The sequence below is a fragment of the Myxine glutinosa genome, chromosome 4 (genome assembly GCF_964187855.1).
Source record: "Myxine glutinosa chromosome 4, kmMyxGlut1.1, whole genome shotgun sequence".
In the NCBI taxonomy this organism is placed as follows: domain Eukaryota; kingdom Metazoa; phylum Chordata; class Myxini; order Myxiniformes; family Myxinidae; genus Myxine; species Myxine glutinosa.
The window spans coordinates 38,254,172-38,269,083 of NC_136264.1; the positions used below are offsets into that span (position 1 = coordinate 38,254,172).

Consider the following 14,912-nt stretch of genomic DNA (forward strand, 5'->3'; position numbering starts at 1 on the left):
TCCCCCCCATTGCAATTCCTTTTTTTTTTTCAAAATGCATGGGGATGATCAATCAATCAATCAGAGCAACAACAGTGGAGAGAGGTGAGAGCAAGGCAGCAGGTCAAATGTAAGGTTGAAGAGATACGGGTATGAGGAAATGGGATGCAATTTATAAGGAAGAGACAGAGGAAAGATGCCAGGCAAATTTTTCATACCAGGATTTTTGTGGTATATGCTGAATTAATAGAAATTCCATTGACGAGTATGTCCAAGGTAACTTCTGGTATATCATTTGGAGTTGGAATTTTTTTATGATGCACTTCCACCATGTAAGCTTCCACAACTGTCATTCGATTGGTGGTAAGTGTGCCCGTCTTGTCTGAGCAGATAGCTGTGGCATTGCCCATGGTCTCACATGCATCTAGATGGCGTACCAGATTATTGTCCTTCATCATTTTCTGGTGAGAAAGGAGAGAAAGAGACAAAGATACAGTAACTGATAAATATTTCCTCGCTTCACAAAACATATTACATCAAAAAGAAAAAAGGATATATATATATATATATATCCTCAATGCCTTGATTCTACATGGTCCGCAACAATACCTTCACAGAGTAGGCGAGGGAGATTGTGACAGCAAGTGGCAATCCCTCTGGCACGGCAACCACAAGCACGGTGACCCCAATGATGAAAAACTTCACAAAGTACTGGATATAGATGGGTGTGCATGTTTTTTGCCAAGGTAAACCATGAGTACCAAATGTATCAATGACGAAGACAATGATGAGGATTACAACGGTCACCAACGCCATTACAAGACCTGGCGATACAAGGATAAAGACAGAAAAAGAGAGAAAGGCAAATGTGGTAATGCTAAGCTTAGCTTGTTGGCAAAAAAAACAGGAAAGGTAAATAAATAAACAAATAAATACCACAAATGCCAGTGACCAAGTCGGCAAAATATCTGTAATAAATAATTTCAAGTGTTTATGTGCGTTTGTATGTTATTCTTTTACGGCTGAATCATAACACCTTGTGGCTCAAAATATTGGGTGTAGGTATTTAAAAATCTGACCACGGTATAAGCTACCACATGTTGGCCTCGACATCTGTATTTTAGGCCACCAAAGACTGCTATGAAGTGTATATTGGGATGTGGGGTTAGGTAGCGCTGCCGCTGGTCCGCAGGCAAAAGGTAGCATTCATGAAGCCAATAACTCCATAACATTACAATGTCTAACACAACCCGAAAACACCCGTGGAAAAATCTCACCTATCCAGGTAAGCGCTGTGTATCCCCTCTTCCCCTCCCACCCCTTCCCCTCCCCCCTCCCCAATGGGCTGCACCAAGCACCAGGTAATCCATCCTATTACTTCATAAAGAAGTAGAAAAGAATTGATCCTTTTACAACAAGGAGAACAAACGTTAAGCAAAGCCCTCAACGTCTGCTCTATATCCCCAACCAATGAAATTTTAAAATCATTATTCATCAAGGCTTGGTATAATTTAGGACTGTGTCACCATACCGGCTTTGCCGATCTGAACAGCTAGCTTTGTAAGTTTTCCTTGCAGGACGGACTTTTCTTTCTTTGTGGTCGACGAACGGACTTTCTTTGAACTTTCCTCCGTCTCGGCGCGCTCATTTCCACGCAACGTTTCCATCTCCTCAGGTGCCGCTCCATCTGCGGCTTTCCCTGAAAACAACAGAGCAAAGTAAATCTCAAGGTGACTTTGCTGCACACAATTCTCACAAAAACACCAACATTGTCCTCAATCAACAGTTTCTACGACAGAACCTTCTTTTGCATGCCTAACAGTACATCTCTGCCTAATCATGATATTAAGCAACCCCATCTTATGCCAACAAATCAATTGACTTTTATATTGCATTCATTCTCATTGAATTTTGCGAAACACCTTCACACAAAAAACCAATGCAATGCATTTACAAATCCTAATAACTATGAAACTAGAGTGAAATTGATGGTGCGCATCACAAATCCCCACACTTCCTACCTCAAGTAAAGTTGAAAGATGGCAAAAAGTTCCACCAGAAAAGACCCAATATAAAATTTTGAGCTAAATCAAAGGAAAAGACCCCTGTGACCATATGTCCCCACCCACCCCTGACGGCATAAACGGGGGGGGGGGGGGGGCAAATCAAAAAAATCGTTACATTTCATGCATCCCCCAATGTTGATTGCATACAGAGTGAGTCAAAAGTAGCACCCGATTTCTGTTTTTATATATATGTATATATATATATATATATATATATATATATATTTCTGTCAGTTGATTGTTTGTTTGCCATTTGTATTACAGTGTACAAGAAGGTAGAAATAAATGAATGACATGTTTATCTCACCATTTATTCGGGGGAAAATTCGCCAGAACAGAAACAGAACAGAAAGCCGAAAAAACAGAAATCGAGCGCTACTTTTGACTCACCCTGTATATAGGGTGTTGCAAAATAAATGATACTTTTCCCCCCCAGATTGTATTGACCACATGTTGCAAAATAAATGATACTTTTTCCCCCCATTTTGTATTGACCACATGTTGCAAAATAAATGATACTTTTTCCCCCCATTTTGTATTGACCACATGTTGCAAAATAAATGATACTTTTTCCCCCCAGATTGTATTGACCACATATCCGCGATTTTTGAATTCAAATTTCGCGTGCGTCATCATGACGTGTCGCACACGTTGCCTGCGTCATATTTGCGAATAATGTTCGTGTCTTTGCTGAAATCTTTTAAAAGTCGACTTAAAATGGTTTCTGAAGCTAATGGTGGACATATTGACGCGTATTAAACGTGAGTTTTTAATTTTTGAATGAAATAAAGCCTTTGGTTGGATTTTCATCCGATTGAAACTTCATTTCATTTTTGGGGAAAAAAGTATCATTTATTTTGCAACAACAAAAAAAAACATATATATATATATACACACACACACAATATATATATATATATACACAATATATATATATACCGAGCCGATTACAACATCCCCCCATTTTTTTTTTTCAAAAAGCGTGGGGATTATGAATGACAATCTTTCATTGAAAATTCAAAGCATGCACCTTACAAGTGAATGATTAATTTGACAGAGGTGACAGAGAGGATACAATCTGTACAAATAATCAGTACGAACTCGAATGTGAGGGCACTGGAAAGGAAAACTATACAGAATTACCTTTATTACGCCCAGCTTCTACCGCTGACACAGCTGGTTCACACTTCTTCCCTGTCGATGGAAAAAAAACAGTTGAATGTCAATTGACGGTGGCCTCATACAGACTGTGGCCATGTGGAAGGTTGATTCATTATCCTCCAACAAGGACCTTTGCACAGGTGGAAAGATGCTGAAAATAAACAAGATATCCCGAAATTATAAGTGGACAAACATTTTGAAACAAATCCAAAATTCAAAATCAGGTGAGGTGTCACCTCCATCCAGGAGGATGGCTGCCGTGGATCAGCTCTGTCAGCAGTCATGATTTGACCAAGATGGTACGACATATAGCAATTCTTAAAAACAATCCTGAAAAATATTTGTAGTTGTAATAGACACTTGCTTTAATAAAGGAGGTAGAGAGAAGATTTGGACTGAGAGTTTGCTATACAATTTATACTTGACTTGGCTGTCTGTTGTCTCACATATGTATATTCTTTGATTGTACAACATGCAAAAAGAAGGGGGAAAAAGGGAATAGTGATAAATGTTATCACAGACGAAATTCCCAAATGTAAAAACACTCCATTTTCCCAACCACTTGCTCTTCTCCCTCCCTCTTTCTTCACAAATAATCTTTATCCCTCCTCATCTCCATAAGTTCTGCCCATTATGTGGGCAAAGGTTCAAAGGCAATCATGACATCGAGGAAAATGTGCCAAGTAAAACGAAAGGCAAATTACAATGATAGCAAATTATTATGGAAAACTTCAAAATAAAAGAAGAGGCCATTTGACCAATCATGCTTAAGTGCTGTATCTATCATAGTACTTACTTCAATGTATAAACCTTAATCTCATAATTACAGGTAACTTCACATTGCACATGTCTTTCATAATCGATTAATGTATTCCATACAATCCATGTTGGACAGAATGCGAATACAATATAAACGATTCTTTGAGATATACCGACATAGAATCAACTTCGACACAACAGGAGATCAAATGTGTGATCAGACAGCGTACAGGTAGGCTACCAAATGAGTTTTTATATGGGTCCAAATAAGTTGGCAATGCCAACAAAAGGTTGACTCGAATTTGATCAACGAGTACACACGCTCACTACGGGAGCGGAAAAAAGGGTCATTCCTCTTTGGGGTATGTAGATGACAGGTGATCTATAGTCGGATCTTAAGAACATCGGGTGTGCGTTCATTTAGCAAGTTTCTCGTGGAGAGATCACCAAGTAGTTTAAACATTCGAGCAAGCATTCCATTCAAAACAGTTAACGAACGGCTGGCTTAGCAAGCGCTAACTGGCTGCTTGGTAAAGGAGCACAAACCGAGCTTCTCCCTTCTTTCAGTTTGTGATTTTGTCCAGTCTGCGGAGAGTGAAGAGGCTGCAGACTGCCGATCTGAGGGTTGGGATATGGAGCGGCAGAGCGTGGAGTCATCAGTAAAGAGATAGAGAGGATTTTCCAGAGAGTCAGAGAGATCATTGATGAAGACCAGAAAAAGGACAGTGCCCAGAACACTGCCTTGAAGAACCCCAGCCTGAACAGGAAGGGGAGATGAGAGAATTCCATTCAGGGCCACACGTTGACTGCGACCGGTGAGGAAGTCTGCAAGCCATGTGTGGAGGATTTCATGGATACCATAGGAGAGTTTGGTGAGCAGGGCGGGGAACCAGACCGTATCGCAAGCACGAGATATGTCAAGGGAGACAGCTCTGATTTCCTGTTTGGCATTGAGGACCTCCAACCATTGTTGAGACATCAGAAGCAGCATGTGCAGAGTAGAGTTTACTTTCAGCAGTTCTCAAGTTATCGCGGTAACGAAAACCTATCACAGACACCCAGACAGACGAACGCACAGAGGGACAGCTGGATAGACAACCCGAAAATATAATGCCTCTGACGACTTCGTCAGCGGAGGCATGAAAATCTATTTGAAAAAAAATTAATAATTTATGGCATTGTGCGTCTATAGCCTGGTGTTGGCTTAGCGGTTAGGGTGCCGGCTTGGGATCCGAGGATCCTGGGTTTGAATTCCGGTCAATTGCTGAATTAACACCGGGGGGTTGACTCAGTCTGTCATCCTTCCGAGGTCGGAAAATTTAGTACCAGTTCACTGGTAATTCCCTGTGCATCACAAGAGGTGACTAACAGGGTTTGCGGCAGGAAGGGCATCCGGCCATGAAATATTGCTTCAAAAAGGGGACCACGGTGCCCCAAAAAGGCAAACCCCTGCTCTGCAGGGGAAAATGGCCTCTAAAGGTGGTTCTTTTGTTTTCTATGGCATTGTGGGTCTGCCAATAGTTAAAAGATGAATATACAACATATTTCCTGAAATACAACATTTCATTGTAGGAACGATGGCATCCTCATCCTGCTGTTAGTGCATTCTAACGCCCCACATATAACCGATGAAAGACTTGGCACAACAAGCATTCTGAGTATTGCGTTGCAAAACATGTCCCCTACCGGCAGTCTGTCGTCCGGAAAACTGTTGGGGAAATTACCCAGGGTTATTTACCCACAGGTTCTGAATCGTTCCCAATCGCAAATTACCTCAGGACGGGCTCACCTGTGATTCGCACTCGGGACTTAGATTTATACACCTTGCAGACAGGTCAGCAGAAGCACGAGAAAATAAGTTGTCGATAAAGAACCTTTCGAGTTGCTAAATATCAGTAATTTATTATATTTTCCGGTTCACGATCAATGATCGATGTGTATATATATTATATATATGTTGCTCGGCTTGGCTACGCCCCTCCGGAAAGCGCGCGCTGTGTCGCGCTGTTGACGTTCGCGAGACGAGGCTGAGGGCACGCGATGTGGCTTGAGGAGAACTCTAGAATAAACAAGAGATATCCTTTTCTTTTAAAAAAAAATATTTTCGTTTAATTAACGATATCTGCCAAACCACGTGCCCTATCGCAAATTCCAAAAGGACATTTTAGTGGACTGACGTGCTGAACAGATCTGTGAAGTTTCCCCTCGATTGGATCAAAAATGAGGGAGGAGCTCGGTTTTAAAGGTTCATGCTTAAAAACGTCATAACTCTGAAACCATGTGACGCATGACGTCATGCTCGCTGACTTTTTTGTTCGTCATGGGTATGCGATTCTGCCTGCAAAGTTTGGCCTCGATCTGTTCAGCCGTTGCAGAGAAAAAGGGGTTTTTGTGTTTTCACGACAAACAATATGGCGGCCGAACCACGTGACCTGTGACGTCATAATTACCATTAAAAGATTCTACAGACAGAGTCACTCCTATGGTGAAAATTTGATCTCAATCGGTCCTATTATTGCAGAGAAACTGTTTTTTAAAGGAAATTAAAACTTAAAATGGCATTGAGTTAAGGATCATCAGAATTATCAGAATTCCCAAAGTTTAAAGTGCCATAACTTTGTCAAAAATGATCTAAACGTCGTGACGTTCGAACTTGATCTGTAACTTATCATGAGGAAACCATGTACCAAGGTTGAAATCATTAGCATTAAGAGTTTAGAAAAAAAAGTCCGGAAAACTGTTCTTTGCGTGATGGACTGATGGACTGACGGAGGGACGGAGGGACGGCGTGCAAACCTATAGTCCCCTCCGGTGTACACCGGTAGGGGACTAATAAGCGGCTCAGTTGTTAAAAATGGACTTTTACACCATAAAGTTTGCACAACTTGTGGCTATTAATGCAGCGAATTTTCAGTCATTGTCTCCACATGTAACAAAAAGAGCGATATGCTGGAACACCTTATTAGTCCCCTACGGGTGTACACAGTAGCGTATGTGACAAGGATGAAATGATTAGACTTTGGTGAAGATCCGGATCCGAATCCGGCCAGTATAATTTTTGAAGTGATTCATCACCATTGGGAGATAGGGCCAAAAACGATACATAGTTGATTAGGCGACAAGAACAAGCAGATTCGATTTTGGTTCAGGTCCGAATCCAGATCCGGCCTATCAGTGGGATACAAAACATAAACTGTTGAGCTTGGCGAAGGTATGAGCTCTACCGAGTGCAGTTCTAGTTCCCACCTGTAATAACCAAACTACTTTTAATACAATTGTCGACCTAGCTCCACAACGTAGTCCTTAGTCATTCCTTTACTTTCGTTCTATATCTTCTTGAATATTTTTGGTAGCTGGGTGGTGTTACAATGGCAGCATTCACCTCATTGCCACTTTACATTTAAATTATACGATGCAGACAGATCTATGTAATCACCTAATTTACATTTTAATTTCATGTAATATGATTGTACAAGTCAAGTAGCGACACAAATTGTATACAGGAAACACAATTAACCCACTTCCATAAACTAACGCTGGAATTTCACAACCAGTCGTTTTTTTTTAGTTTAGAGAACAAATCGACAATTCTTGTTTCTTGACAGTCCACGTAATAATACTATCGTACTGTAGCTGCATGGGTTGTTCCAGTTGCCTTATGTGATCCCGGCGGGTGGCTTCAACGCGACCATAAGCGCTAGCTGGGTCGGCTGTCCCGGGCCGAATTACGGGCCTTTCCACTCCGATACCGGGCCAATGGGACCATCAAATAAGTCGGGCGCTACACTAATTGGTACCATGCTCCTCGTCTCTAACAACTGAGTGAGCCAATGAGACTAATGCTTGCATAAATGCGCCTACGAAAAAACTAATGATCAGGATTCCTTAATTATCTATATCCTTAATCTGGGCCTACACTGACACCACAATGCAGAAGACAGATGAAATCCATGAGAATCCATCAATGCAGATGGACATGGAATCCATCCCACAGGATTGAACGTCAGCACAGTCCCACCTTCATCGGCAGAGAAACGGCCCATCCCGTGAGGCTGGGTCCAGATGAGAGAAGGGGGCATGTATCTAGCGTGGGCAGGGCATGGCTATGGCTGGACAGGAGCAGGCGAAGAAGCGCAGGTTTCCCCTAAGGCTGATTCTGGACAACTCCTCGCTTTTCGCTCGCTAAACCTGCTTTTAAAGCCTTCACCCCGTGTGTCATCCATGATGGGCCGCACCCCTCCTCTCTGGTCAGGATTCCTGTTTGATTGGGGAGGACAGCCCCTCACAACTTGTCAGTCAGGTATGGTCCTCTCCCTTTCTTCTTGAGCAGGAACGAAGCCATTTCTGCACCTAAACTGGTGCCAACGGCCGAGTAAAGCACCAAAACAACAGACATATTTCCAAAGGGTAGAACATAAAACAGAGGCTCAAAGGAATGGTGGTTTTTTTATACACATACATTAAATGTATACACATATAACGACGCACATCTAATATCACAATTAATTACTTTATGTTTATGGGAACGTTTAACTAAGTTGGGATGGCCACCTCCAACTTGGGTTTTTAGTTTTAGGTTAAAGTGGGGAATTATCATAAGAAGTTAGTGGGTGAGTTATCATATCCACTGCATAATACCACCGAACACAACTCAAAAAACATAATCAAACTCCCGGATGTTGTACAACACAAACCAGAGGGTGGTACCCACACTCTCCCCTACGACCCCCAAATAAGGTAAGAACTAGTAGCCCAAGTCAAACTTGCCTTTCTTCTTCTTAGTCTTATCTTCTTCTGCATCACATGTGCCAAGGAGAATGAAGATTATTCCCGTCTGTGAGTTAACACCAACTGCAGTCACCAGCATTCGTCCGGAACCTTCCATAACATGTGTTCCTGTGCACAATGACATAGCAACACAAACTAAGTTACCAAAAGTATTGGGACGGCACATACAACTTGAAATGAATCTTCCAACCCTGCATGAGCCTTTTTAAAACGAAACTGTAAAGCAGCCTGTGCTTTATGAAGGCATATTATTGGGATATTTTAGAAAATACTGCACTATTGGCAATGGAGCAATACTATGAAAGCATCTATCAATATGACAATGCACTTGCCATGCTGTGATGTATAGTGGGTATTGTCCAAGCACAATCTTAAAGAATCTGCAGTGGCCAGTGCAGGTAGGCAAATTCAAACCAATTTACCAACTGTGGAAAGATTTGGAATGCTGACAGAGCAATCGTGTCAACGCAATCCATCACTGAACTTACACTTGCAGGTGCACTTGCTTTGGAAGAATGGCAACTTGCACTCATTATGACATTTATTATCGCTCAATGTTCATGTCACTCTTCTGTCCTTCCTGAGCTATTCTTATTATTCTTGCGTATGCAGCATGAGGCTGTGGGGAAGCATCCATGGCTGAGGGCATGGACATGACGTTGATGCAATGCCCTCTGTAGGTTAGGGCAGGAACTTGCAATTTGTTCAGGTAAAGGTGATAGCTCACCTACTCTTCGTGAAGGATACAGTGGGACCTTTAACGTCCCCAAACTAATGCTGGCAGATGGGATGCCAAGCTCAACATGCATCCGAGGGACGACGCACACATTGATGAATCACCTTGACTGTAAAACACCGGGATGAGTTTCGAGCTGGGCCGAGATTGGAACCCAGGTTGACAGCTTAAAGGCGGGTGTACATTTCCTCTCGGGCCTAGAAGTGATGTAGAGTCGAGGACATCCTGCCAACCTACCTGAGATACTGATAAATGATTCAATAGCCCGTTGGGGACATGAGAGGTAGAAGAGACTGGAATTGGATATAAGATATATTTACAGCACTGGAGTATAATGGAGATACACCCAGCTGTCTGGCATTTGGAAACTAAGTCACCATACAGAAAAAATGGAGTACAACACAACAACAACAACATGCATTTTAAGGCCATTTTCCCTGCTAGAGCGGGGGTTAGCCTTGCGGTCCCCATGACAATCTTCTCCATTTTGCCCTATTTTCTGCATCTCTCCTTGTTAACCCCCTTGCCCGCATTTCTTCTTCCACCATCTTTAGCCAAGTCTTTCTCGGTCTTCCCCGTCCTCTACTTCCTTCTACATTCATTTCCATCACTCTTCTCAACCAGTCACTTTCATCCTTCCTCAACACATGACCAAACCATCTCAACCTGTTTCTCTTCACAGCATCAATCACAGGCTCTATTCCCATCATCTTTCGCAATTCATCATTTGTCTTCCTCTCTCTCAACGATACTTCACACATCCACCGAACCATTCGCATTTCCACCCTTTCCAGCCTTCGTTGTTGCTCTACTTTCATTACCCATGTCTCGCTCCCATAAATCATAACACTTCTCACACATGCAGCATACACCTTTACCTTCAGCTTCAACGACACTCCCCTCCTCATCAGCACGCCACTCAGTTCCCGAAACTTCTTCCATGCACATCTCACTCTCGCAACCGTTGCCGAGTCTGATCCACCTTATCCATTCAGCATGTCTCCGAGGTAGCAAAATGTTTTCACACCTTCCAGCTTCACACCGTCTCCAAGATCCAACTCAACATTTCCTCCATCTGCAGCTCCCTCTGTGCACACCGTACATCTGAATGTAGCTGCCACACTGGTTAATGAACCTCTCAGACCACTACATTTTTGATGAACCCACTCAGCGCACATTGTACATTGAATGGAGTTCACTCCGACACCCTTCCTGCACACAGCACACGGCCACTTCCTAGTTCTTTCCACCTCACCACATGCTTTACCACTTGCCATCACCTTCGTCTTTCCTATATTCACCTTCAGACCTTTTGTCTCCATACATTCCTTCCCCTTGTTCATCTTTTCCTTCAGTCCATCAATGCTTTCCGCAATCAACACCAGAGCATGCAACAACTCCCACGGTAAACCCTCCTTTACGTTCTGAGCCAGCACTTCCATCACAGCTACAAATAGTAGTGGACTTAGTACCGACCCCTGATGCACTCCCACCTTCACCTCAAACTCACCACTGTTCCCGTCATTCGTCCTTACAGCTGTGCGCGCTCTTTTGTACATTGCCATCACTACTCTGATCAACCATTCCTCCACTCCTAACTTCCTCAATGCCCATATCAATACTTCGCATGGAACCCTATCGAATGCTTTCTCCAGATCAACAAACCCAAGAAACAACTTCTTCCTCTTCTCCATGTACTTCTCCTGCAACTGCCTCACAATAAAGAGCGCGTCTGTCGTTCCTCTTACTGGCATAAATCCAAACTGCATTTCGTCGATCTTCACCTTCTTTCTTATCCTCCTCTCCAACACCCTTTCCAATTCCTTCATTCCATGCTCCAATAACTTTATCGCTCAGTACGAGCCACACTCCAGAGGGTCACCTTTCCCCTTGTATAGAGGGACGAGGGTACTCAGTTCCCAAACCACTGGAATGCGGCCTTCTTTCACCACCAGATTACAGATCTCTGTCATTCTCTTCACACCCCAACTTCCTGCTGCCTTCAACATATCTCCCACAACTCCCGTCGGCCTCCCGCTTCTCTACTCTTCATTGCTTTTATCGCTTCCTCAACTTCCTTCTCAAAGGAGAAAAATGGAGTACGTTGGCAGAAATTATTCAAGGATACAGAAACTGGAGAGGCTTGGTGATGGAGTAGGAGGCCTTGTTGCATTGCTCTCATTGGTGTGGAGTTCAATTCCTATGGCTGCTCTGAGTGAGGGTTTCAGCTAGTCAGTGGTCAAGCCTGACCAGTCGATTCATGAAGAGGTTGCTCCAAGTATACAGGCTCATGAGCCCCCGACCCTAAAGTATTGGGAACCTGGCATGTGACAACGAAGACTATGATGACAATAAGGATGCAGGAATATTCCTTCACATTCCAAAAACATTAAACATCCCAGGAAGAATTTTTTTAAAATAATGCAACCTTTATTATTTGATTGCATTTTATATATGAAATGAAGAAACAAAGTAACCGACCATATTTGATTCACATAACTCGACAAGGGATCAAAAATACAAGGGTTGATGAGTTGGTTTGTGGCCAAAATGGAAGCGACAGAAGCAGAAAAACAAAATACTTGAGATTATTCCTTTAAAAAAAAAAAAAGGTTTTAACTTTTTCTAAAACGTGGCAATAGTTTAACCCCAATGGAACTCGGTTATATCATTTTATGTTTTTGCCTTGTGTTGGCCTAAAAGCTAAGGTGAGTGGCTTAAGATCTTAGGGTCTTGAGTTTGAGCCCCTGTCGTGCCGTTAAATAACACTGCGTGGGTTGACTCAGCCTGTCATCCTTCCGAGGTCGGCAAAATGAATACCAGCTTAATGGAAACAGGAGGCACTTGTTTCGTCCGATGCAACTATTTTCTATTTTGCAACGTGTTCAATATTTGTTCATGGACAAATACTACAACATGCATACAAAGTGTAGATACTTGAGGCTTTAATGACTGGAATCTTTGCATATTTTTCCCAAAATGTTTGATCGTACAGGGCAGTTTTGGTGTCTTTGGACATTGTTGTGTCACATGACGAATCACGACCCTTTTGGAAAATGCTCTCCTGCCGGATTCAGGATAGGGCATGCATGGAGAATGTGCTGTTTTGACAGCTTTGTGGCTACGTTAGATCAACAGTATCGATTACTTCACTCTGGCATGGAGCCTATGTTGAACAGACTGCTCGTGTGCATAGACCCATGTAAAAATGGAAGTTTCTGGGTTCCGAGCTGCTACTATGAGTGCCAATAAGCATACCAGACATCTGACCAATGCTAATTTGTTGTATTATGCACCTCCTCAGACAAGGAGAATAATGAAATGGATGCTAATGATAGGGAGTAGGTTTAACAAAAAGTTCATATAAAGTGGCACCAATTTGATTCATACAGCTGCATGAAGAAATAAATGTATTTAACCTATATATGTGGGGCGCCCAGTTATATGATTTTTTCTGGAGCATTACGTGGTTCCTCCTAAGAACACAAAGGTAGTCCAGCAGGCACATGAGATTTTTTGAATGTCCCTTCTTTTCTATTGTTTCGCATTTTCTACAAGCTATGGAATGTCCCTTCTTTTCCATATTTTGCCACATGGCACATACAGTCGTGGCCAAAAATATTGGCACCCTTGCACTTTTTTCAAATAATGCACCATTTCTTCCAGAAAATTGTTGATATTTGAAAATCTTTTGGTATCCACATTTGTATTTCTTTGGTTTCCAGTGGAACAAAACAAAAAAAGCTGAAAAAAAAACACTATCTTAGCTTATTCCACACAGAAATCCAAAGATGGCCCGGACAATATTATTGGCACCTTTTAGAAGTTGTTAGAAATAATGAGATTTCAAGCAGGTGATTCTCCTTTACTTTGGAATTGAACTCACCTGTGGTGAGTTGCAGGTACCTGCAATATAAAATTCACTCATTCAACCAGTTTGAATAGAGAAAAAGAGTCATTCTGCTGTTTTGTGTCACTGTGTGTAACACAATGAGCATGGAGAAAAGAAAGAAAACCAGAGAATTATCTGAGGAGGTCAGACACAAGATTGTAGCCAAGCATGGACAATCTCAAGGCAAGAAGTCAATCTTCAGAGACCTTGATGTTCCTGTGTCCACCGTACGCAATGTTATCAGAAGGCACCCTTCAAATCTGGAAGAACTGGAGCAGTTTGCACAAGAAGAGTAGGCCAAACTGCCAGTAGAGAGGTGCAGGAAGCTCATTCATGGCTACAGGAAGTGCTTTACTGCAGTAATTTTAGTTCCAAAAGCCATGCTACCAAATATTAAGTCTAGGGTGTCAATAATTTTGTCAATGCCATTTCTTTTCATTTTCTGATTTCAAAGGACATATATAAGTTCTGAATCAAAAACAAAGGTTCTGTAATATTAGCAGTGAAATAAAGAATTGTGGAGACCAAATACTTTTGTCAATTTCAACTTATGTTTAGATAAAATTGTGAGTTATTTGAAAAAAGTGCAAGGGTGCCAATATTTTTGGCCATGACTGTACCATATAAAAGGGGCTTTTTCTTTATCCCTGGCATTTTTCCCAAGAATGTCCCTTCTTTTCTACAATTTTCCACATGGCACATACCATATAAAGGGGCCATTTCTATGTTACTGGCATTTTCCCCAAGAATAAGTCAAAATACACCACACCAAATATTTTGCAGTAAATAAGAATCGTGTGATCATACCTTTACAAGGTTTTGCATAGAAAATGCTCAGTTTGACTAGAGGTGCACAGATCATTAATCGATGTCAGTAGTCCAGAATAATTTGATGGGTATCAAGATCCTCTTGGGTTTGTTTTTGTGGTCACAGAGTGAAGTGATTGATTGGGCTCAAACTGCAAGCACCAATGGCATGAAGCCCTGCAAGGAGGGATTCCAGAGACCTGTGGCCACAGACTCAAATCCATCAATTGCATTTTTCAGTTTTATGGGTTTCTGGAAAGGCATAAAGTACATCTACTGCACGGTGACCTATCAGAGTCGGTACTAAAAGACAGACGAGAATCGGATGAAAAACAGAATAAAACACAGAACAAATTATGTGATTGATGTTATACAAGCATTCTCGCTGTCTGCAGAGAAAAATATTGCGATCTAAAAAAGGAATGAGAAAATACTCACATTGCACAAGTATAATGTTGCAGGGTTAGTGTAATAACTGCTGGTGTATCTTCTAACAGCAAATATAGTGAAACATTAATTGTGGGTGCATTGCAACAATTATGCAGGGCATTCAGTGAATTTTACAAACAAGATCCTCAATTGTCCAACAACATCCCTGGCATTAGGGTTAGGGTCCCTGACATCCCTGGCCATCCAAAACCTTGATCTTTTCTACCCCCGCTAATTCACCCCAGATCCACCCTGTTTGAAATTCCAACTTCTTTCCTGGAAGTCCTGGCAGTGT

At 42.0% G+C, this 14,912-nt stretch overlaps 1 protein-coding gene across 2 annotated transcripts in view; it reads right to left on the minus strand.

Annotated features, from left to right (window-relative positions):
- LOC137424589 (plasma membrane calcium-transporting ATPase 2) overlaps positions 1–14,912 on the minus strand; it is a 361,066-nt gene that overhangs the window by 102,378 nt on the left and 243,776 nt on the right. For both annotated transcript variants that reach the window (XM_068112185.2, XM_068112187.2), the window contains exons 7-11: positions 8,733–8,861; positions 3,189–3,239; positions 1,511–1,678; positions 589–803; positions 198–440 (exon numbers count right to left, since the gene is read on the minus strand). In XM_068112185.2, the coding sequence (XP_067968286.2) occupies positions 198–440; positions 589–803; positions 1,511–1,678; positions 3,189–3,239; positions 8,733–8,861 (806 nt within the window). The remainder of the gene's footprint in view (positions 1–197; positions 441–588; positions 804–1,510; positions 1,679–3,188; positions 3,240–8,732; positions 8,862–14,912) is intronic.